This window comes from Leucoraja erinacea, chromosome 5 (genome assembly GCF_028641065.1).
Source record: "Leucoraja erinacea ecotype New England chromosome 5, Leri_hhj_1, whole genome shotgun sequence".
In the NCBI taxonomy this organism is placed as follows: Eukaryota; Metazoa; Chordata; class Chondrichthyes; order Rajiformes; family Rajidae; genus Leucoraja; species Leucoraja erinaceus.
The window spans coordinates 81,788,540-81,812,833 of record NC_073381.1 but is presented as its reverse complement, the minus strand read 5'-3'; the positions used below and the strand labels follow the sequence as shown (position 1 = coordinate 81,812,833).

Below are 24,294 nucleotides of genomic sequence, written 5' to 3'. Positions count from 1 at the left end.
TTCTCGAAACATAAAATCTTTACCCAAAGGATGGTATCTTGCACAACAAATATATATTAATTAATTTAGAAGACAGACACTTTAGGAAATGTAATAAGTCAACCAAGGAGGTCAATGCATTTAAATTGCAAATTGCTGTGCTCTTATTCTTCACCGGATATTCCCATTTAGTTCAAATAACAATATAGTACAAAACAAGAAGGCAATTAAGTACCCCTAATGTGCATTCATTTCATAAGAATTATTTTCCCCCAGGAGAGTCTGAGCACACTAAATATTGAAAATAATCGTCAACAGGAGCACAAACTTTAATTGGCTTCTAAAATAAATTAATGGCGTCATCCTTTTTCACCCAATTATAGACCCAGAAAACTTTCCCTTTTTATATTACTCTAAATCACATGGTATAATTATCAGTGAACATCAATATGTTATATTAGGAACAAAATAACAAAAACAAGTTAATTCCACCTTGAGAACACATTGCCATTTTTTTCTGGGTGCAACAACTGATACACAGATCGTTAGAAAAGAAATGAGAAACAGATGATCAAATTATCTTCAATCATTCATTTAGATGAAAACTTATAATTACAATATCCACCCACTCCTTACATGACGCCTGGATTTTCCTGCTACTGTGTTATAATCGATCAATTCACAGCTAACCAGTGTTTACTTGAATTTATTGACAAGGTGATTACCAATATTTAATATGGCAACCCTCTTCCTACTGAAATGGTGCTCGATATTGAGTGAGAATATTATGGCAAATGAGCAATCTTTTTGGTCTATCAAATTATTGCTCCAGATTTGTCATTTCTATCACTTCTTATTGTATAAACCTCTCTTAAAGGTTTTCAGAGTTATATCTTCTAGACATGAAGAGCTAAAGTGTCTTCAATAATTCAATCACTCGACACTATTTATGGAGCTTCTCTACATAACCTTCAATTACACGTTGCCAAGGTGATCAGACATGAACCTATGATACTGACCACAGAGATTTAAAAAAAATCTAAGATTCCAATGACACCCTCTGATTCACATCACAACCATTTAGTGGTGCTTCACATTTGATCTGTTCTACATTAACTGACCTTTTTGGACAACAAATTCTTTCCCTTTGTATTGTTGAATTCAGTTTCAGGTATCGTCCTATTCCATCCTTTTTCTACCTGCACAATGTTGGTTTGGACATTGTTGATTTCCACGGTTATACAACTGAACTTGCACAAAGAGCAGGCATGAATAGTAAAAGTAAGAGGAGGATTTACCTATTTAATCTTACTGTTGCTCTCAAATTTGTCAACTGTTAGTGTATGTGATGGAACCTTTCTTCAGAGATTTGTAAGGGACTCCCTGAACTTAATGAAAAACACATCATGGTGAATATAATCACAACATTGCTTCAGATATCTTTGAGCCTCTAACTTTCAGAAAAGGAGCGCAGGTGAAACTCTAAGAGGGTGACGTGAACCTTACAATATGCAGTCAGATGTAGTTAAAATAGGGAATAAAAATTAATAATTGTCTAACAGATGCTAAAAAACGTTTAGAACCTAATATCTCACAAACATAAAAACAGGGGGGAAAATAGCGAGTTAATATATTTTCCAAAGGATGGAAAACAAGAGCATTAGGCCAGATCGTAATACTGATGATTAGTCAGTGATTTCAGATAACTACTGGCTTGTTGTGATCTACATATTAACTTCTGTGCCAGCTTTCTAACTCTCACTGTCCTTGGATTCACTACTGAGTCCAAGGGCATTCCATAAAATCCTGGGCTGAGAGGCCTGGTTCATTTCATATCTAGCTCCTCAGCTCTGCAATTGCCTTTGTTGTTGTAAGTTGTGGCTCTATTCATTTCAATATGATTGTTGGTCCTCAGTAGTTTGTTTTCTCATGAACAGTTGACAAACATTTAAGTACGTCATTGATCATCAGAGACATTTAGAAATGTTGGAAAACATGAGTAGATGCCGAGCCACAAAAGTGTGGAGTCTTTGCAGGACAATTTAGAAAAAATAGTGCAATCACTCAAAATTGATAAATATGCCTTCAAATAGAAGACGTGTATAAATAATTAATTTGGGGGCTTTGGAAATAACAAAAGATAAACATTTTATATAAATGCATCACTTTCATACTTTTAACAAGCAAAGCTAAATAAACTACTAAGTTAGTACCTATTTGGGGAAATTTGTAAATGAAATATTGCAAAGTGGAATATGTTAAAAATCTTCTTGGGAAGGCTCCATATTGTAAATCACAATACTAACTCTTCTATTTCATCCTCATGAGAAGCAATTGCTGTAATGGCTGGCTTGACTGAGGTATACTTGGAGCGGTGACGATTGGGACTGATGAATAGATCGGCCATCTCGTTTTTAATTGTGTGCAAGTTTGTTTTTTCCCAGGGGAAAGAGCTGCTATTCCAATTAGGTTTTTGCATAGGATTTATGAGTAAATCATCTTCGTTCGAGATTAAACCACTTCCAGAACCAAACAATTGATCCATTAAATTAGACTTTTTGTCTTTAACAGGAATGTCAAAATAGTAATCAGTTTGTTCCTCTTTGTTGCCGCCCTTCTGCGTAACTAGTCCAGATCTCCCACTTCCTTTCCCAAAGGAGGGTGCATACGTACCAAAGCTCAGCTCATCACCCATAACTGTGGTCTTATTGCTCCTGCGACCATAAGTCTCTGTTGCTGTTTTTCCCGATTCTGGAATGTTCTTGTTTTGTTGTGATTTTTCCGGAGACTCATTGCCAATGGGAAATGAGTATAAAGTGTTTTCTCGTGGAGAAAACAAGGAACTTCCATTGGCCTCTTCATCAATCTCTCGCATCTTTGCTAACAGAATTTCTTTCTTACGCCTCTCATCTATGTTTTCTGAATTTTCATGTTCATCTTCCCTTAATTTGGTTCCTTTCTCTCTCCTTTCTATCTCTTCCTCTTCACTTTTTCTTTCCTGTTCTTCCTGCTCCCATTCTGCAAATCCAAAAGAAAGATAATGATAATCAGTTTCTTCATCTCTATTTCAGAGCAGAATAATGTGCACACATTTCATTTGTACAATTCGGAAATCAAGTCCAAGTTATAATCACAAAAAAATAAATTAAAATATAGCTACATCATGGCATTCACATTGTGAGAATATACCAAAGTGCCAAAAATAGGCAAGGACATACATGTCTCATAGTTAGGCAAAAACATTTGCCAAGTTCCCAGTCTGCAAACATTTTGTGCTTAGAATAGTAAATATCAAAATAAAATTGTGTCACTTCACACAAACTGGAAGTGGTTATCTACAATTTAATATCAAGTGTTATTTAATTGATACAATTCATGATGTCTTTTCAAGTGAAAGAATTTCATTTGATGTAAGCAAGTGACAACTCGCTGGCTATCATATGTTATAATATATCTATGGTCTTCATTTATTCATTTGATTTAAGCTTCCAAAAGCCACACAAATTAAAATCAGCTCACGTCTAAAAGTAAAAGTAAAACATATTTCTTTCAGGTTCTGCTATTAATAACGTCGAAACATGGCAAAAGTTGCTTGAGCAGTTTCTCCTGGGAGCATTGCCAGTTTCTCAATATATAATTATAAATTTTGGTTGCATAACTTTGTGGGCAGCAATGAAAGCTTGAACTATTTTATTTTTGGAAAGGTTTAAAATTAAAGTCTGACTTATCAAATGTACTTTGTTCATTATGTAGGAGGAATTTTAATGGGATATGTGAAATCATGCACATCAGCATATTTCTTGACATGGGCAGTTTGTAACCTACTCCGTTTTAAAACTGTTTTATTAAAAATGCAGAGTGCAACATTTGTGAAGAAAATATAAATGGAATTGATGTTTTGGTCAGATTCAGTCCTTAGGCAAGTGGATGTTCACTATGAAAACATGAACAATCTTGAGATGACAGAAATGTATATGTTGAATTGGAGGTTGGAAAATATACTTCATATGCTAACAATGTTCTGAACTTTTTTTTTAAAATAAAAGGACATCATTATCTCCTGTTTCTAATGAACAAACACTATATAAAATATTCTAAACAGGAATAATATAGAGTTCAGATTCTCAGCAAGATTTTTGATTGAAACACAGCACATTAACTATTAGAAATTGGCATGACTATATGGTTGAATTAAATATCCCACATTCTGATCATATTGTGAGGAGCTGACAAGTTGAGAAGGTTGAGCAAGTTTTTCACTTTTATGTCCCAGAGTTGTCTGCTCAGCTTAGAAACATAGAAAATAGGTGCAGGAGTAGGCCATTCGGCCCTTCGAGCCTGCACCACCATTCGATATGATCATGCTTGATCATCCAACTCAGTATCCCATCCCTGCCTTCTCTCCATACCCCCTGATCCCCTTTAGCCACAAGGGCCTCATCTAACTCCCTCTTAAATATAGCCAATGAACTGGCCTCAACTACCCTCTGTGGCAGAGAATTCCACAGATTCACCACTCTCTGTGTAAAAAATGATTTTCTCATCTCGGTCCTAAAAGACTTCCCTCTTATCCTTAAACTGTGACCACTAGTTCTGGACTTCCCCAACATCGGGAATAATCTTCCTGCATCTAGCCTGTCCAACCCCTTAAGAATTTTGTACGTTTCTATAAGATCCATAAAGCTTGCCATAAACCAGAACCTAGCCACTTATCGTGCTCTACAATGATGAAGTAGTAAACAAAACTGAAGATATTGTACAAAAGGCAGATTTAATGGATGCTAGCATTATTTTTTTAATCTTTTAAAGCCACTAGGTTGTCAAGCATTGTCAACATGTCCCCCCCCCCCCCCCCCCCCCCATGTTTTTTGATAGCAATTTCCACCCGATTGTCAGAGCCTAATTAATAACCAAATTAATACATTAAACAAGAGTGGCATAGCTAGAAGTGCTGCCAGCGCAGTTCCAGTGAACCAGGTTCAATCCTGATCTCCAGTGATGTCTCCATGGATTTTTCATGTTTTCCAGGTACTCTGATATCCTCCCGGATGTGCAAGTTGATAGGTTAATTAGCCACCACACATAGTCCCTGGCATGCAAGTGAGCAGTAGAAACTGGTTGGATTTGAAAGGAATGTGGAGAGAATAAAATAAAGTATCAAGTAGGTTAGTTAAATAGCTGCAGAACTCAGTAAAGGGCTAGTTTTCATGTTGTATGCTTCTAAATAAGATAATGCCAGCATGTGGGAGCTTCAACTGCAATGAATGGATAACTCATTGTAAATATTTATGAGAATTACACATTGATCAAGAAGGCTATGATTTTAAGACAAGAACAATTTGTTACAGATCTGCAAGTTAAAACATTAATGGCTAATTAGTTGAAAAGGGTCTCCCTCAGATCCCCCTGAATCTCTTATCCCTTACTGTAGATTGATGTCCTCTCATTGTATCTATTTCTCTTATGGGGAAAGGTTTCCTGAAGTTACCCTACCTATATTTTTATATACCTCAACCATATCCCCACTTAATCGCCTCTGCCTGTCAGCTCTTCACAGTAAGACTGTGATCACTTCATAACTGAAATATTCAATCAAGCAATATCCTGGTGAACCACCTCAAGCACTATCGCATCTTTGTTATAGTGTGGCGACCAGAACTGCAAGCAGTTCTCTAGCTGAGGTATGATCAAAGATAAGACACAAAGTGCTGGAGTAACTCAGCGGGTCAGGCAGCATCTCTGGAGAAAAAGGGTAGGTGACGTTTTGGGTTGGGATCTTTCCTTGGACTGTGGGTCCGACCCGAAATGTCACATCCTTTTTCTCCATTGATGCTGCCTGACCCGCCAGGCTACTCCAGCACTTTGTGTGTATCTTTGGTATAAACCAACATCTGCAGTTCTTTGTTTCTACAGTACGAGGTGTGATTAATGTTTTATAAAATTGGAGCAGTACCACCCAACCATTATACTCAATGATCTAACTGATGAAGGTTTGAATTGCATATGCTTTCATCCATGTTTTCTAATTGCACTGGTACCTTTTGTCTTGCACACCAAGGTCCCTCAGTTCCTCAATTGGCAGCGGAGGCCAATTCTCTGGATGCTTTCAAGAAAGAGTTAGATAGAGCTCTTAAAGATGGCGGAGTCAAGGGATATGAGGAGAAGGCAGGAACGGGGTGCTGATTGTGGATCAGCCATGATCACAGTGAATGGCGGTCACTCCTGCACCTATTTTTAATTGTTAATACTCTGTAGGACTCTACTACTCATGGTGTATGTCATAGCCTCATTAATATTCTCAAAATGCGTCACCTCACATTTATCTAACTAATCACCACCTGCCATTTCTCAGCTCATCTCTATCACCCTGCAGCATAAGACTGTCCCTCCCACTATCATCAATCCATGAGGTATGATGGAATGGTGGAGTAGACTTGATGAACCAAATGGTCTCATTCTGCTCCTACAACTTATCAATCCCCATGTCATCTGCAAACTTACTGCTCATGACTCCTACATCCACACCCATATCATTCATATCTACCACAAAAGTCAGGCTCTCTGCACCAATCCATGGAAAACCACTAGTCACAGTCATCCAATCACAAAAACAGCTCTACTTTGTTCTCTGTCTCCTATTACTAGGCAATTTTTGGATCCCCCTTTGGATTAGTCTCCAATTTGAATCAAGTTCTGGAAGTAACTTGTAAAGTACTTGGTATGGCCAAATAAGAATGGTTCAATTATTTTATTTCAAGCAAACAAAAATCCAGAGAAATGCAAGTGATGTGTCAAGTGAGTTGGTGCATTTGGGGACTATTAATGAGGCTAGGACATACATCACAAGTGGTCAGGTCGGGGGGAGCTTCCCCCCGCCCCGCCACGGGTACCATGTAATCCCGTGCTACCTGCTCCATGGTCGGATAGTCGGCGACTAAATTGTCTCCCCACCTGGTTTGCCAGGTGAGGTGGAGACTGTGGACCCCCAGCAGGAACAAAAACAAGACTTGTCAAAGGTCGGATGTGCTCCTAGCGAGCCCACGGCCATTTACACTTCAGTAGAAGTTGCGATCACTGTCGTACATAGCATTGTAAGGCACCGTGCCCGTTGATGTTTTCAATGATGATAATAATGATGATGAGGTTGAAGGGAGTATTGAATAACAAAGAGACCTTGGTGTTACCAATGCAGGTAGAAAATCGATCTTAATTTAAATTAGTATAATCTCATTTTGCTCAACATTGTACAAAAATATACTTCCCATGTGGGTTCATAAGTTGTAGGAGCAGAATGAGACCATTCGGTTCATTAAGTCTACTCCTCCATTCCATCATGGCTGATCTATCATTCCCTCTCAACCCCCATTCTCCTCCCCATAACCCTCGACACCCTTACTAATCAAGAACCTATCAATCTCCACCTTTATAATATCCATTGACTTGACCCCCACAGGCTCTGTGGCAGGGTTATTCATAAAAGTCAGACCTGAAACTACTCTGGACAATGTGACACCACTGTCATCATTTTTTTTTTTTAAAAAGCTCCCAATACCTTCCTGAAAAGTAATAGGAAATCCATACAAGACTATATCCTCAAGCAGAAGCAGCCTGCTGTTCACCATACCATCTTTCCAGTTGAATTTGGTCAGCAGCCTTCAAAATCACTTTCTCAGACGGGACCTTAACAGTGAACCAATCCTTTCCAATAATGATTTGAAAAACAAAAATATCTTATTTAGAAATGCAACTGCTTCAGTATGACTCATGTTTTTACTGCACCATGAATAAAGATAGGGATTACATTTGATTGGTGTGCGAAGCAAAGGCATTCAGCCCTTGTTATAGGCAACAAGTTTAAAAATAAACTGCAGCTAAATAGTTACATGGTATAATTGTAGTGAGGCAACATAACAATTGTAATGTAAATCAGGAAGACAAGCATCAATGTGCATTCCCTGAGGAAATGCCAAGTCAATTTAAAGGGACTAGCTGATCTAATAATTTTAATCTAGAAGAAAAATCCATGTTTTTTGTTGCTATAAAAAGCAATTGAGAGCTGCTCCTATAAAATGTTACAAGGACAGGGAGGAGAGACACAGATTAAAGGCTTAGGGTGAAAAATACAGTAGGTGATGACTTTTTTTAATAATGCATCTAGCTGTAATAAACTGGAACTTGTTGTTCATGGTGATGGTAGAAGCATAGCTAATGATTTCAAAGGGAAAAAGAATACGAGGCAACACAGGAAAATGGGCGCCGATGTGGGGAATGGACAGACTAGATGGCTCAAAATAGATCTGGCAGGGGCTTGGTGGACCAAATGGCCTCCTATTGTGCCATATTGACACTATGATCTTGGGTAGCAATTTCTATCTTATCTCCAGTGGCTCGAGAAGAGTAGCCTCAACTCCAAAAGAATTAGGAAGAAAATGTTATGTGCTTCCCCCATCCCCTCTCCCCACCTAGAAAAATAGCTGCACCTACCCTGGGCAATTTCCCCCCCTTCAGTATCCAGCTTGACCTTTATCGCAGCAGCGATCCAGCCACTTAGCTAGGTTGTCAGCCACTCCTTTTTTTTAAGATAAATTTCAATTTACAAAGAGTATCACAAATACTTGCACATGCACGCTGTGTATTTTGCAACATGGTCATGCAAGCAGATTTTGTTTTATATGTTATTTTTGTATTTAGAATAACAGCAAAAGTGACAACTCAGATAAACAGCTGGTGCAGAGTAGCGGCATCCTGTAAAAGAATATCAATAAATGACATTTTTATAATGGGGCAATATTTAAAAAGATGTTAGCAATTAGATGGGACACCAAGGCTTTAAGAAAAATCGAAAGGAAACTAACAAGGCTTATTTTTGTGGGGTTGTTTTGTCACATATAAATGAAAATACGTACTTTGACATTAATAACCAAACAATCACAAACTAAATTGGACGTAAGTTTTATGATTGTCTTGAAGTAAAAGTGCTTGTAACATTGAACAAGAATAAAAACAATCCAGGAAGCTCTCTCTTAAGTCCAGAACCACAAAGTTCAAAGTGGCTGAAAATAGACAGTAGACAAAAGGTGCAGGGGTAGGCCATTCGGCCCTATGAGCCGGCACCGCCATTCAATGTGATCATGGCTGATCATCCCCAATCAGTACCCCATTTCTGCTTTCTCCCCATATCCCCTGACTCCGCTATCTTTAAGAGCTTATCTAGCTCCGACTTGAAAGTATCCAGAGAACCAGCCTCCACTGCCCTCTGAGGCAGAGAATTACCTTATAATCACATTAATTGCCTTTGGTTCTAGTCTTGTGAAAATAATGATTTAATTTAAGCACCATAGACAGTACAATGTTCATTGTCATTGTAACAAGCCAGAAAGAATAAAGGAATAATAGAGGTGTATATACAAGTTACAACAGGGCTGCCAACATTGGGTGTGTGGGAGTGAGAATTTGCGAGACCAAGCCTGAGGGAGCATACCGACCCGGGGGGGGGGGGGGGGGGGGGGGGGGGGGGTGTCCCCCTCCCATTGGTACAGAACATTTGCATTTTTCAGCTTGAAATTGTGTAATCTGGTGCATACTGTAGCGAGTCTTTTAACTTACACTTGAATGCAATATATATGCTTTAAATTGGTTTGGAGCGTTTTTGAAAGGGGGGGAGGCTGTGCGATCAGCGATCACTGATCACTGGCCTTGGGGGTACCCGGTGAGGGAGTGGAGCAGCCGAGTGAGGAGAGGGTGTGGAAGAAGGGTATCTCCCCTCCCAGGGTAGGAACTTTTTGAAATTTGATGTATTAAAATCATGTTTTAGTGCCCTGTAGAAGTATGATTTCAATGTTTTTTGTATGAAGTATTTTTAAGAGGTAACTTTTTAAGAGGTAACTTTTTAAGAGGTAACTTTTTAAGGGGTAACTTTATCACACAAAGGGTGATGGGTGTATGGAACAAGCTGCCAGAGGAGGTAGTTGAGGCAGGGACCATCCCAACATTTAAGAAAAAGTTAGACTGATACATGGATAGGACAGGTTTGGAGGTATGGACCAAAAGCAGGTAGTGTAGCTGGGACATGTTGGCGGGTGTGGGGAAGTTGCGCCGAAGGGCCTGTTTTCACACTGTATCACTCTTTGACTACATTATGCCTCCACCATGCATGAATGCTTCAAAATCAAGTGATCGAGTTTTGTTGCCATATACTCAAGCATAGAAACATAGAAAATAGGTGCAGCAATAGGCCATCGGCCCTTCGAGCCAGCACTGCCATTCAATATGATCATGGCTATTTATCTAAAATCAGTAACTCTTTCCTGTTTTTTCCCCATATCCCTTGATGTCGTTAGCCCCAAAAACTAAATGTAACTCTCTCTTGAAAACATCCAGTGAGTTGGCCTGCACTGCCTTCTATGGCAGGGAATTCCACAGATTCACAACTCTCTGCTTGAAGAAAGTTTGTTCTCATCTCAGTCCAAACTGCCCCCCCCTTTATTCTTAAACTGTGACCCATGGTTCTGAACGCCCCCAACATCGGGAACATTTTTCCTGCAGTTACAGTAAGTGAAAATCTAGCAGGCAAGCAGGATGCTTTCACCAACCACCCCCATTTGAAGTCCACTATCTTCCACCGTTTCTACCCAGTGCTTGGTACTTACTTCCAGCAGCCACTGGTTGTCCTCCAGGATGCACCGAGCCGCAGCCTGATCCATGCCGGTCACCTGGGCAAATTCGACACAGAGACTCTCACGGCAGCGGTGCAACGCTTCGACGCCTGCGATGGCCCGGGACTCTTGCACTGCGGCTGCTCCATGGCTGGAGCTGCAGTGAGCGACTCGCCAGCCCAGCAAACACTCGCCAGCCTCGCTCCCTGTCCGCGTCTGTCCCCGCCGCTGCTTCTGCTTCCAGCACCCGCGGCCCATGCAGTTGATATGAGTCTTGAAATTTTCGTTGATCACAGAATTTCTCACAACAGAGCGAGAGAAATTTGTGATCAGCGTGAGAATTTGGTGAAATGCGTGATTCTCACGTTCAATGCATGGGAGTTGGCAGCCGTGCCTCTATCCCCCTCTCCCTCTCTCTCTCTCTCTCTCTCTCTCTCTCTCCCCCCCCCCCTCCTCTCTCTCTCTCTCTCCCCCTCTCTCTCCCCCCCTCTCTCTCTCTCTCCCCCCCCTCTATCTCTCTCTCTCCCCCCCCTCCCCCTCTCTCTCTCTTCTCATCTCTCTCTCTCTCCTCTCTCTCTCTCTCTCTCCCACCTCTCTCTCCCCCCTCTCTCTCTCCCTCTCTCCACCTCCTCTCTCTCTCCTCTCTCTCTCTCTCTCTCTCCCCCATTTCTCTCTCCCACCTCACTTTCCCCCTTGCTCTCTTTCTCCTCTGTCTCTCTCCTCTTTCTCTTTGCCCCCCATCTCTCTCTCTTTCCCCCGTTTCTCACTTCCCCCCTCTCTCCCTCTTCCCCCTCTCTTTTACCACCCCCCTCTCTCTCTCTTTCTCTCCTACCCTCTCCACCCCCTCTCCACCCCTCTCTCCCCCCTACTCTCTCCACCCCTCACTCTCCCCCCCTCTCCCTCTTCTCTCTCTCCATTCACTCCCCCTCTGTCTCTCCGCTCTCTCCTCTCTCTCCCCCTCTCACCTCCCTCTCGCTCTCCCCCCCGTCTCCCTCTCTCTCTCTCTCTATCCCCTCTCTCTCTCTCTCTCTCCACCTCCCTTTGAGAGTCTGTCCCTTCGGCACAGAGACTCTCACGGCAGCGGCGCAACGCTTCCAACGGCTCCGCGGCCCGGGACTCTTGCACTGTCCGGAGTGCTCCATGGCCGGAGCTGCAGCGAGCAACTCGTCAGCCCCGCAAAAACTCGCAGCCAGGCAAACACCCGCCAGCCCCGCATCTGTATCCGGTTCTGCTTCCATCCCTCCCTCAGCCCCGGCTCTCCAACACCCGTGGACCATGCAGTTTATCCGAGTTTTGAAATTTTCGTTGATCACAGAATTTCTCACCGTGAGAAATTTCTGATCAGCGTGAGGGCGTGAGAGTTTGCTTGAGGGCGTGATTCTCACGCTCAAAGCGTGAGAGTTGGCAGCCCTGGATACAAGAATCAAAAAATAAAAAGTAACCAGAAAAGCAAAGTGCAGCCTTCGTTCATATCATTACAGTCTATCCAATTGGGAGTTTCTGCAAGAATACTTTGTGACGTTTTCCAGCATAAATGCAAATTGTTGAAAAAGGGAAGAACACTGTTGCCAATATTCCTCCCTCAAACAAGCGAGTTCGGTATTCCAAAAAAACACAAGGAATCATGGGATTTGTCAAAGGTCATTTGTGATTAAGAAAAAGCGAACGAAGCACTAGCTGTATAAACTGTGTATAAATTGTTAAGTATTCTACCAATTAATTAATCTAGACTTCTGTCAACTCAATAGCGGACAGGCTTCGCTCTTTTATGAACATTAATTAGATCTTATTTCTATCACACTTCACAAACCCACCCTCTGGAATTCCGCAGAACCTCTCCCGGCAGCAATGGAGGACATTCTCTCTCTCTCTCTCTCTCTCTCCGAGGGGGTTAACCGACAGCCACTGGATAAGGCGAGAGGTGCAGCTGATGGTTTCCAGCCCGTCGGGGAACGGGTTGCTCACGAGTTAGAGCAGAGTTGAGCTGGAGTCAGCGTTTCTTCTCTGAGCTGGCTGTAAGCCTGAGGCCGCCACTGCTCCGGGCCGGTGTCCTGTCAGCCCAGACATCTCCAGCTGCCCCCGGACAGGGATGGGACACTCTGGAGGGAACGGGGATGGTAGTGAGACTCCGCTCACAAATCTGTCTCCTGGGGTTATGAAGGGGAAGGGTTTGCCCCTGTATAATAACCCTGTATAACCCGGAAGGGCAGCCCGACTGAGAATGTGGCGTGCCCTTTAGGCAGCAAGACTATCCACTGCCAATGCAATTGTGGTCACTCTATTTATTCCACTCGAACTTCATTCCACCTGAAATATCATCGTTTGTCTACTGCAATTGGAGCCGAGCACCTTGATATCATCCTGCAAGTCTTACGCTGGTGTCGATGTAGGGTGCACCTCTGTTCAGACAGTAGCTTTCAATCAGTCCTAATGCTATCTGTGGAGTTATGAAGTCATAGACTTATAAAGCACTGCAACGGGCGAGTCGGCGCACCAGTCTTTGACGACCAAGGTTGCATTCTGCGCCAGTCCCTTTTTCCTGGATTTGGCATACAACCCTCTAGATTCTTCCCCTGTGTGCATCTGTCCAAATGTCGTTCTAACGTCGTAAATTTATCAGACCCCATCTATTCCGCTAGCAGCCCATTCCAGATATGTTCTACGGTCTCAGTGAAATTATTATCCTTGAACCCCTTCCTAAATCTCCCCCCTCTCACTTAAATCCAATATTCTCCAGTTTTTAAATCCTCTACTCTGGGATAAGAACAGAGTGCGTTCACTTTATCCAGGATCCCCGTAATATTTTTACAGAGGTGCCGGAGTGGCCCTCTGGTGAGCTCCAACAGCGCTGCACAACTGGATATAAGACCTTCTAACTGTGGATTTGTGTAGCCTGCAGTACGCTGTGGCCTGCTGCTGACATATTTAACGGATACATTTATTTATCTATGAAATTAATACGCAGGTCCGTACACACGCAGCAGCTCAGCTGGCAAGAATGTTTTTCTCGCGTGACCTGGGCATGCGCAGTTGAAATACCGAACTTGCTTATTGGCTACTGAATTTCTTTTCCTGGCAAAAATAACTACATTTCTACAGTAAACCACTCACTGACTGAAGCGTTACTGGACGGATCATGAAATAAATGTAAGTTTTTTCCCTTCAAAATGAGAACAAATTAATGATTCATTATAGTAAAGAGACACTCATTGTTGGTTACTTGTACCATTGAAGCAATGAAATAAACTACATACACTGCCCCAAAGGTAACAAGATCAAGCTGCAGAGTAAAGTATCATATGCTATATTTTAATTTTGGAAAAGTTGATATGGCCTATTCCAGCTTTATCAAAAATTGTTCAAGAATCCTATAGCACCATCCAATTATATTTCAAATGAATCTGAAATTCATCTCCTGCACAGTACCTGGAAAATATTCCATCACCCTTTGTGTGAAAAATCACTCATTATCAGTCATATTTTCGTCCCCTTTTTAACTAATTCATGTTCCATTTTTAATTCATCTGTTTACCTATCTGTACTGTTTTCCAACCTATTTATCGGTTATCCCCTTCCAAGTTTGGAAAATGGAAGTTCTAAAAATGTTAATTACGCCTTTGTGCCTTAAAACTACAATGTCTGGGCACTGTACCCGTTTTGAGTGAGGCCGTAATATCTCATATTCTACCATGCACAATGTCCAAAGCATTGTTGCAACATAAACAGCATAGACATTTGGACAGGTACAGCATGGGCAGCATGGTGGCGCAGCAGTAGAGTTGCTGCCTCCGCTAAAGATAGCGGAGTGAAGGGATATGGGGAGAAGGCAAGAACGGGGTACTGATTGTAGATGATCAGCCATGATCACAGTGCATGGTGGTGCTGGCGCCTACTCCTGCACCTATTGTCTATTACAGCACCTGGGTTCTGGTACTGACTGTACGGAGTTTGTATGTTCTTCTCTTGACCTGTGTGGGTTTTCTCGGGAAGCTTCGGTTTCCTCCCACACTCCAAAGACGTAGATGTTTGTAGGTTAATTGGCTTGGTAAATTTTTTAAATTGTCCCTACTGTGTGTAGGATAGTGTTAATGTGCGGGGGTCGCTGGTTGGTGCGGACTCGGTGGGCAGAAGGGCGTGTTTCCACGCTGTATCTCTAAATTAAACTAAAAGTACATGGAAAGAAAACATTTAGAGGGACATGGATCATATGCAGACAAATGGAACTAGCTCACCATCTTGGTCACCATGGACAAGTTGGCCCAAAAGGCCTGCTTCCGTTGTATAACTCCGTGACTCATATCATAGCTCTGCATTTAAAACCAGTCACTAAATTTGTTGTCTAATCTACCACATTGGAATAAGAATGGCAGAAGATTTTGGAGAGGGGAGGGAAAAAATATCACCAGGCAAGTGGGTTATTGTTGGAGATATGGAGTGGTGAAGGAGTGTACTGGTGTGTGCCAGAGATTTATACATAAATCCTGGAGGCACTTTGGAGAAAGAAGTTTGGAGCATGGGTGAGAAGAAGAATGTGAAAAGATCATGAGATGGAGAAAATATCATTTGTACTGGGCAGAAAATCACAGGATGAAGGGTAGCCCAGGTGTATTCACTCAAATTGTGAACAGAAAGCAGGAATTCATAAAGAGCAAGCATCCTCAGAGGTTCATCACCAGCAGAGTCTCTGTTGGTGGCATGGGTGAGGTGATGTCCTCTCATTAATGCAGCAAGTATTCGGTTGCTGTAGCTTCTCTTGCAAATATGTGGTTAAAAAATGCACATGTAATGGACTGCATTATATGTCGACAGCAGCCGCTTCATATGATGTCACAAATGTGGGGAAAATCATAAGACAACATACAGGTGTATTCAAAAGTTTGAGCATGTAAAAAATACTCAGTTGCCAAAATCTTTTAACAAATTATATTGCATAGTACATCTGATATTGTGCTACATTGGTGAAGTTCCAAGCCAAAGCTTCTTTTGTTTTACCTTGCAGTTCAATCTTCAATAATAGGCACTCGTTTGTACTATCTCTAAAATCGGAGTATCTCCCTTCCTTGTTCACAACCAGGACTTTTTGCGCTATCCAAGGTTTGATTTAATCTGCTTCATACATGTTGATTGTGGTAATCTCTGATTTTTACTGTTGGTCTACATAATGAAGTGACGACACTATATCCAAAGCACTGTGTACAGTTCTGGTCACCCCGATATAGGAAGGGTGTCATTAAACTGGAAAGTGTGCAAAATAAATGTATGAAGATGTTATGGGTTTGTGAAGGGTTTGAATTAAAGGGGAGGTTGGATATGCTATGCCTTGTTTTCTGGAGTGTAGGAGGTTGAGGAGTGGCCTTAGAGAGGTTAATAAAATCATGAGGGGCATAAATCAGTTCAGTTTAGTTTATTGTCATGTGTACCAAGCCTTTTTTGTGTGCTAACCAGTCAGCAAAAAGACTGGTTATTTATTTATTTATTTTTTAAATTTTATTTTTATTAGAAGTACGGTAAATTACAATCCTACACAACACATATATCTTAATACATTTTTTGTACCGCTTCATTTTTTTTGAGCTTTAAGAAAAAGGTAGAAGTAAGGAAAGTAAAGAAAGTGCAAGAGAATCGTGAAGTGCAAGAGTGTTGGGAAAAGAAAGCCCCTTAGAAAAGAAGTTAGAGAAGGAAGTAAAGTGAGAAAATAGACCCTAGAAAAGAAAGAAAGAGAAAATAGAAACAATCGCTCTATTATAACATTAAACTCCGCAGAAAGGGGACTACCAACCAAGTCTGTTTTTGTTGTTTTACCTCCCGTTACCAGGTCCTGATACCACTTATTTATATATTTGTTTTTTTTAAATTACTATTGCACCTCATACTTGTAATAGGTCCAGAAACATAGACCACGTCTTTTGGAATTGGTCTGCTTTACCTTAGGAGGAATCTCATCTTTTCCAAATGTAATGTTTCAAACATATTTGATATCCACATTTTTATTGTTGGTGTCGGCGCATTTTTCCAGAATTTAAGTATAAGCTTTTTTCCCATTATTAGCCCGTAATTAAATAAATTCTTCTGAAACACGTTTAATTCAGGGTTCCCTTCCGATATTCCGAAGATAATCCATTCTGGTTTTGGTACCAGTTTTATTTTGATCAATTTTGAAAAAATATCAAATATTTCATACCAGAATTTTTGGATTTTTGTACAAAAAACAAAAGAGTGCGCTATGGTAGCTTCTTGACACAGGCATTTATCACAGATTGGTGAAACATTAGGGAAGATTTTATTTAATTTAGTTTTTGAATAATATAATCTATGTAATGTTTTAAATTGGATGAGCGTATGTCGTACGTTGATCGAACATTTATGCACCTGTAGTAAATGATTATCCCAGGTCTCTTTTGAGATTTTTATAGCTAATTCTTGTTCCCAATCTTTTCTAATTCCATCTGTTGTGGGTATTTCTATGTTTAAAATGATATTATATAGGTACGATATTAAATTAGCTGATTCCGCCTTGGTCTTCATTGCTTCATCCAATAAGTCGGAAGGCATATTATGATAGTCTTTTGTGTGTTTTTTCAGATAATCACAAATTTGAAGATATTTAAAATATTGGTTATTTTTCAAATTATATTTCAGTTGTAGTTGTTGAAATGATAGTAAATTCCCCAATTCATACAGATCTTCGAGCGTTTTAATTCCCATTCTTTCCCATTGTATAAATGATTTGTCTATGATTGATGGTTTAAACGATGGATTATTGACTATTGGTATTAAAAGAGATAGGTTTAAAAGACTGGTTATTACAATCGATCCATCTACAGTATATTATATATGATTACAATCGAGTCATACAGTGTATGGATACATGTTAAGGGAATAATATTTTGTGCAATGTAAAGCCAGCAAAGTCCGATTAAGGATGGTCCGAGGGTCACCAAAGAGGTAAATAGTAGTTCAGCACTGCTCTCTGGTTGTAGTAGGATGATTCAGTTGGCTGATAACAGTTGGGAAGAAACTGTCCGTAAATCTGGTGGTGTGAGTTTTCACACTTCTATACTTTTTGCCTGATGGAGAAGGGAGAAGAGGGAGTGGCCCGGGTGCGACTTGTCTTTGATTATGCTGCTGGACTTGCTGGGGCAGCGCGAGGTATAAATTGAGTCAATAGATGGGAGGTTGGTTTGTGTGACGGTCTGGGCTGTGTCCACAATTCACTGCAATTTCTTGCGGTCTTGGATGGAGCTGTTCCCAAACCAAGATCATAAGATCAAAAGTGATAGGAGTAGAATTAGGCCATTCGGCTCATCAAGTCTACTCCTCCATTCAATCATGGCTGATCTATCTCTCCCTCCTAACCCCATTCTCCTGCCTTCTCCCCAGAACCTCCTTCGTGGAGGGAGGAGCCATTTTGGGGAACGGCTGCTAACCAGCAGCCGTCCGTTTAATTCACTTTTTTTTTGTTGCAGTTTTAGTTAGTCCTGTGCCCTGTTTGTGGGAGAGATAGTCTTTTTAATGTGGGAGGGTAGGGGGTATATTTCTAGGTCCCTACCTGGTCGGTGAGGCAACTTTTTCTCCGGTCTGCCCCGTCGACCCGTCCTCGTGGCCTACCAGCGGGCGTGGAGCGCCGTTTCCTGGCGGGGACCGACCAGCACCTCGGCTTCGGTGGCGGCACAGCGCTGGAGCGCTATCGTGGAGCGGAGCGGGCGATGCCTTGCCTGGGTCGCCGCGCTGCTGGATCGACGCGCTGGAGCTCCGGTGAGCTGTGACCGCCGAGATCAACACCTCCGGGCTGCGAGTCTGCGGAGCTGGCGGACTTTAACATCAGGAGCCTGGGAGCTCCAAACCGGCACGGCCTTGTCGGCTTCGGAAGCCGCGGTCCCCTGTTAGGAAGCGGCCGTTCCAGGTGGCTGAAAGGACTCTCCCGACGCCAGGGCAACAGCACCTGGCCAGAATGGCCAGGTATATCGGGCCTCCGTAGAGGCAATAGCGGAGGCCTCAATAGGCCTGACTTTGGGAGAACTGGGGATGGGGACTGGACATTGTGCCTTCCCCCACAGTGGCATCCATTGTGGGGGGATGATTTTTGTGTGTAATGTGAATATGTTAGTTTGTGTCCAAGATGGTTGTCGGAAGGGAGAGTGGACGCTGGCGCGCTTTAGCTGCCGCTGCCGCTCTCTCTTCACATTGTGTTTTTGATTTTTTTTGTCTTTGGAGCGAATTCCGTCTTTAATTTGTGTATTGTTATTATTTATTTTACTCCGACTATATGTTTTTTCTCTCTTGTTAATTTCTGTAAGGTGTCCTTGAGACTTTGAAAGGCGCCCGCAAATAAAATTTATTATTTATTATTATTATTAAAGCTGTTATGCATCCTGATAAAATGTTATATATGCCAAATATGGTGAAAAGCCACAGAAGACACGCTTCTCCCCAGGGTGGGGAAGGTACCCGAGGAGTAACTTTTTCCACAGAGGGTGGTGCATACGTAAAGAAAGCTGGCAGAGGAAGTGACTGAGGCAGGTAAGGCATAGCAACTTTATCGACGTGGGCAAGTTGGGCCGAAAGTAGTTTCCACGCAGTATAGCTCGATGACATAATTCTAAAATAAATTTATACTTACTTTCCCTCAGCTTCTCCGCTTTTAACTCCAACCTGCGTTGTTCATGTTCTCTTTTAAGCTTTTCTTCATTTTCTTGGTCACGTTCATGTAGTTCCTTCTCTCGTCTTAGGTATTCTGCCCGTTCCAGTGTCTCCCTCTCATGGCGTTCTTGTATCTAAGAGATTTATTATAAAATGTTTGCAGTGTTAAAATTCTAGTGAATGGTACAGTGTATCATTTTTCTGATAGAAAGAATGAGTCTATAAAGGTTTATGCTTATCCCTTCATTTAACCTTCGAGCCTGGGTTAAGTACTGTTCAATGAGTTCCTTGCAAATTGCAAGAAAAGTTATAAAGAGACTATTACGAACCAGACCACTGTTATGATTGATATTGCACAAACTGAAAAACAGAAGCACCCTGGACAAAATAAAATTTAAAATACATAAATAAGTAATTGTCTTCAGTTTAGAATTATTGAAACATGGGCCTCTGTTAGAAGTTCCCAAGTTATACAGTAATTCAAGAATAAGGGTAGGCCATTTAGGACTGAGATGAGGAAACATTTCTTCACCCAGAGAGTTGTGAATCTGTGGAATTTTCTGCCACAGAAGGCAGTGGAGGCCAATTCACTGGATTTTTTCTAGAGAGAGTTAGATTTAACTCTTAGAGCTAAAGGAATCCAGGGATATGGGGAAAAAGCAGGAACAGGGTGCTGATTTTAGATGATCAGATTCAGATTCAGATTCAGATTCAGATTCAATTTTAATTGTCATTGTCAGTGTACAGTACAGAGACAACGAAATGCATTTAGCATCTCCCTTGAAGAGCGACATAGCAAACGATTTGAATAAAAAAAATAATAAGTGTCCGGGGGGGGTGGTGATTGGCAGTCATCGAGGTACGTTGTTTAGTAGAGTGACAGCCGCCGGAAAGAAGCTGTTCCTCGACCTGCTGGTTCGGCAACGGAGAGACCTGTAGCGCCTCCCGGATGGTAGGAGGGTAAACAGTCCATGGTTGGGGTGAGAGCAGTCCTTGGCGATGCTGAGCGCCCTCCGCAGACAGCGCTTGCTTTGGACAGACTCAATGGAGGGGAGCGTGGAACCGGTGATGCGTTGGGCAATTTTCACCACCCTCTGCAATGCCTTCCGGTCGGAGACAGAGCAGTTGCCATACCATACTGTGATGCAGTTGGTAAGGATGCTCTCGATGGTGCAGCGGTAGAAGTTCACCAGGATCTGAGGAGACAGATGGACCTTCTTCAGTCTCCTCAGGAAGAAGAGACGCTGATGAGCCTTCTTGATCAGAGTAGAGGTATTGTGGGTCCAAGAGAGGTCATCGGAGATGTTGACTCCCAGGAACCTGAAGCTAGAAACACGTTCCACCTCCGTCCCGTTAATGTGGATGGGGGTGTGCGTGCCGCCTCTGGACTTCCTGAAGTCTACAATGAGCTCCTTGGTCTTCTTGGAGTTAAGGGCCAGATCAGCCATGATCATATTGAATGGTGTGCTGGCTCGAAGGGCCGAATGGCCCGCTGCACCTATTTTTCTATGTTTTCTATAATGCTGGAGCATGATGCAGATCAGAAAGGCTTTGAGTTGCATGAAACTAAGTTGGTCCAAAGCAGAATTTGTTGTTTATTATGTAGGAAGGAACTGCAGATGCTGGTTTGAACCAAAGATAGACAAAAAAAGCTGGAGAAACACAGCGGGTCAGACAGCATCTCTGGAGGAAAGGATAGGTGACATTTTGGGGCAAGACCCTTCTTTAGACTGTTTATTATGGAGTTTACAGAATAATATGTTCACATATCTGTTGTGCTGCTGCAAGTAAGAATTTAATTATTCCGTTCCATTCCAAATGAAAATAAAGCACACTTTTCAGATTCTGTGCTCTGACTTCAAAACTGGCATCATCGTCCCTTTTCACAAAGGACAACCTGCGACTCGCCTTTGTTGATGAAAGTGTAACTCCATCTTCAATCTCTCTTTTCTGTCTAATATTCTTGAACATATATCATAACCTAAATTCTTGACTCTCACACCAGGGGGGCGCCGTACGATGGCAACTCCGCGGGCAGTCTGTTAGTTTTTTCATCTCTTTTAAAATTTTTAGTGTTTGTTAAAAGTTTGTTTTAATGTTCTCCAGTTTGTCTTATGTGGAGGAAGGGGGAGGGGATCAGGGGAAACTTTATTTCAGGTTCCTACCTTGCCGGAGATGCAATTGATTTTTGCATCGCATTCTCCGGCCGCTCTGTGGCCTTCCATCGATGGAGCTGGAGGCCTCCTTGGACTGTAGTGAGCCCCACTGAGGGGCACAAACTTAACATCGGAGCTGATCGCTCCAACCGCGGCCTGCGGACTTACCATCCAGAGCTCGAATTCTCGGGAGAGGCCGAGTCAGGAGCTCCAACGGTGCGGAAGGTTCGACCAGCCCCGACGCGAGGTTCGACGGTCCAGCGCGGGGGAGCTGACATCCCCCCCGATGCAGGAGCTGATCGCCTCGACACGGAGGGCCAAAACGCCGCCAGCTATGGGAGTCAAGATCGTCCTGTCAACGGAGGGCACGAGGCCCCCGACCGCGGGATAGCAAAGGGAAGAGACTAGAACTTTATTTCGCCTTCCATCACAGTGAAGAATGTGTAGGAGTCACTGTGGTGGATATTCATGTTAAAATGTGTTTTGGGTGATCTGTTGCTTTTTATTTGTATGACTGACTTGGCAAATGAAATTCCTCGTATGTTGCAAAACATACTGGGCAAATAAAGTACTATTCTGATTCTCAAATACATGCCAATCTGATCCCTTTCTTAATTATATTAAGTTCTGTCTTTGCCACTGAACTGAAACGGTTTTTGACACTCCATCTGAAAGTGGCAAAGGTAAATTTTCTATCGTGTCATTCTTAACTTGCATGTAACTCTTGCCTTGTCATCTTCAGCATCTATAAATTTCCCACTTTCCTGGGACCACATCTATTTGGCTCTATTCTTATTTTTCTGATTTTACTAAGGTAATCTCACCAACTTTCCCAGACTTTTATTGTTACCTCATGTTTCTCAAAGATCATTCTTGATGTCCTCCTATTTGTCACCCAAATGCGTCTTTCAGCAACGTCATCCAAAAAAAATATTTTACATCTTCACAGTCAACACCCACCATTATATAGCTCTTCCTCTGACAACCAGCATTGAAGGAACTGAAATTTCTGCTGGTTAAATAATAGGACAGCCAAATCCACAACATTCTTTCTTTCTCATTAATTCTGTTTCCGAGCCAATGACTCCATTCCTTTCCTTGGTTAATATACTGTATATTCGTAGTTATTAGTAAAGGCAAGACTAAGTTGGTCCAAAGTAGAATTTCTTCATATTTTCTACTTAGATTTATATTGTATAACAGTATATGTACTTGCAAAATTATACCTTCTTAGTTAGATTGCATGCTTCAATCTAGACTTTGGTGGCAGGGTGGCCAGAACGGTACACCGTACTCCAAATCTGACCTAAACCAACATCTTGTTCAGCTGTTACAGGACGTCCCAAGCCCGATACACTACACCCCGACTGATGAAGGCATGTGTGTCAAACGCCACCTTCAACACCCTATCAAAATATGTGGCCACTTTCATGGAAAGTGATCTTTCTTACTCTTGTGCTAGGGATGTGTTTGACATACATGAGTTCATTGTTCAGGGTGTAGAATATAGGATTTCCAATGACCTGTAACAGCTGTATAAAATGTTGGTGAGGCCACATTTGGGGTAGCATCTACAGTTCTGGTCGCTCTTCCAATATTATTGTTTGCTTTTTATTTATATACATTGAAGACGTATAGGCCAGAAAAGGAGTAGGATGGAGAATTAAGGTGACAGACAACTGGAAGACAACTATTGTCTGAATGAATGGAGGTGCTCAATAAAGTGCTGACCCAATCTCAATTTGTTTTCTCCAATGTAGAGGGGATCTCGTTGTGAGCAGTTTGCAAACACTATAATGGAAGAAGTGTAAGCGAATTGCTGCTTTTTCTGAAGATACCATTTGGGTCGACAGGTGATGGGAAGGGATGATGTGTTTTATCTCTGTTGGTGGAAAGAGTATAGTTTGTGGGAATGGAAGGGCAGATCAGAGAGCTGTGGAGTCATAAGGTCTTACAGCATGAAAACAGCCCTTCGGCCCAACTTACACACGCAGACCAAGATCAATCTCAGCCAGCGTGCCCACAATTTCTTCTCTAGCTTCCCACGGTGTCCTCGGATATATCTGATCAGGTCTGGGAGATTTTTCCATTTTCATATGCCTTAAGACAATCAGCATCTCCTCGACTGCAATATTGACTGTCAAGACATACTTAAAATAATAAAAACAGAGAAGGGACGTGACAGACTGCTGGTGAGGCGGCCATTACGGGCGCCACCCGGTGGTGATAATCGCTATGGTTTCTAAGGGGTATATTCTCTCTCTAGTCACTCTCTTTCCCTTAATATATTTGTAAAATCTCTTTAAAATTTCCTTAATATTATCTACCAGAGCTAACTCCTGCCAACTTTCTCCTTATTTCCTTCTTACGTATGCTCCTCAGTTCCCAAAATTCCCCCAGGGATACACTTGATCCCATTTTCCTGTACCTGCCCGTGTCTCCTTTTTTTCTGACCAGAGCCTCAATTTCCCTCGTCATCCAAGCCTCCCGCTCCCACCTGTTTTGTCCATTACTATCCTTAATCTATCATTATTAGGACATGGTGTTAGGTAAAATGTTGGGACTGAAGGCAGTTAAATCCCCAAGGCCTGATGGTCTGCAACCCAGAGTACTCAAGGAGGAGGCCCTAGAAAAACGTGGGCGCATTGATGATCATTTTTCAAAGTTCTATAGAGGCTGGATCAGTTCTTGTGGACTGGAGGATAGCTAATGAAACCCCACTATAAGAAAGGAGGGAGAGAGAAAATGGTATTATGGGGTTGATCATGGGAACAAGGATATGGCGGACCAATTGAATAACTACTTTGGTTCCGTCTTCACTAAGGAAGACATAAATAATCTGCCGGAAATAGCAGGGGACCGCG

General features: G+C 42.1%; 1 protein-coding gene across 1 annotated transcript in view; it reads right to left on the bottom strand.

Moving 5' to 3' along the window:
- Window positions 1-356: 356 nt before the first annotated feature.
- The window catches only part of lca5 (lebercilin LCA5), a 54,108-nt gene continuing 30,170 nt past the window's right edge, over window positions 357-24,294 (bottom strand). Inside the window, exons 7-8 of the mRNA XM_055636080.1 lie at window positions 19,255-19,408; window positions 357-2,997 (exon numbers count right to left, since the gene is read on the bottom strand). Of these exons, the coding sequence (XP_055492055.1) occupies window positions 2,273-2,997; window positions 19,255-19,408 (879 nt within the window). The 3' untranslated portion in view covers window positions 357-2,272. The remainder of the gene's footprint in view (window positions 2,998-19,254; window positions 19,409-24,294) is intronic.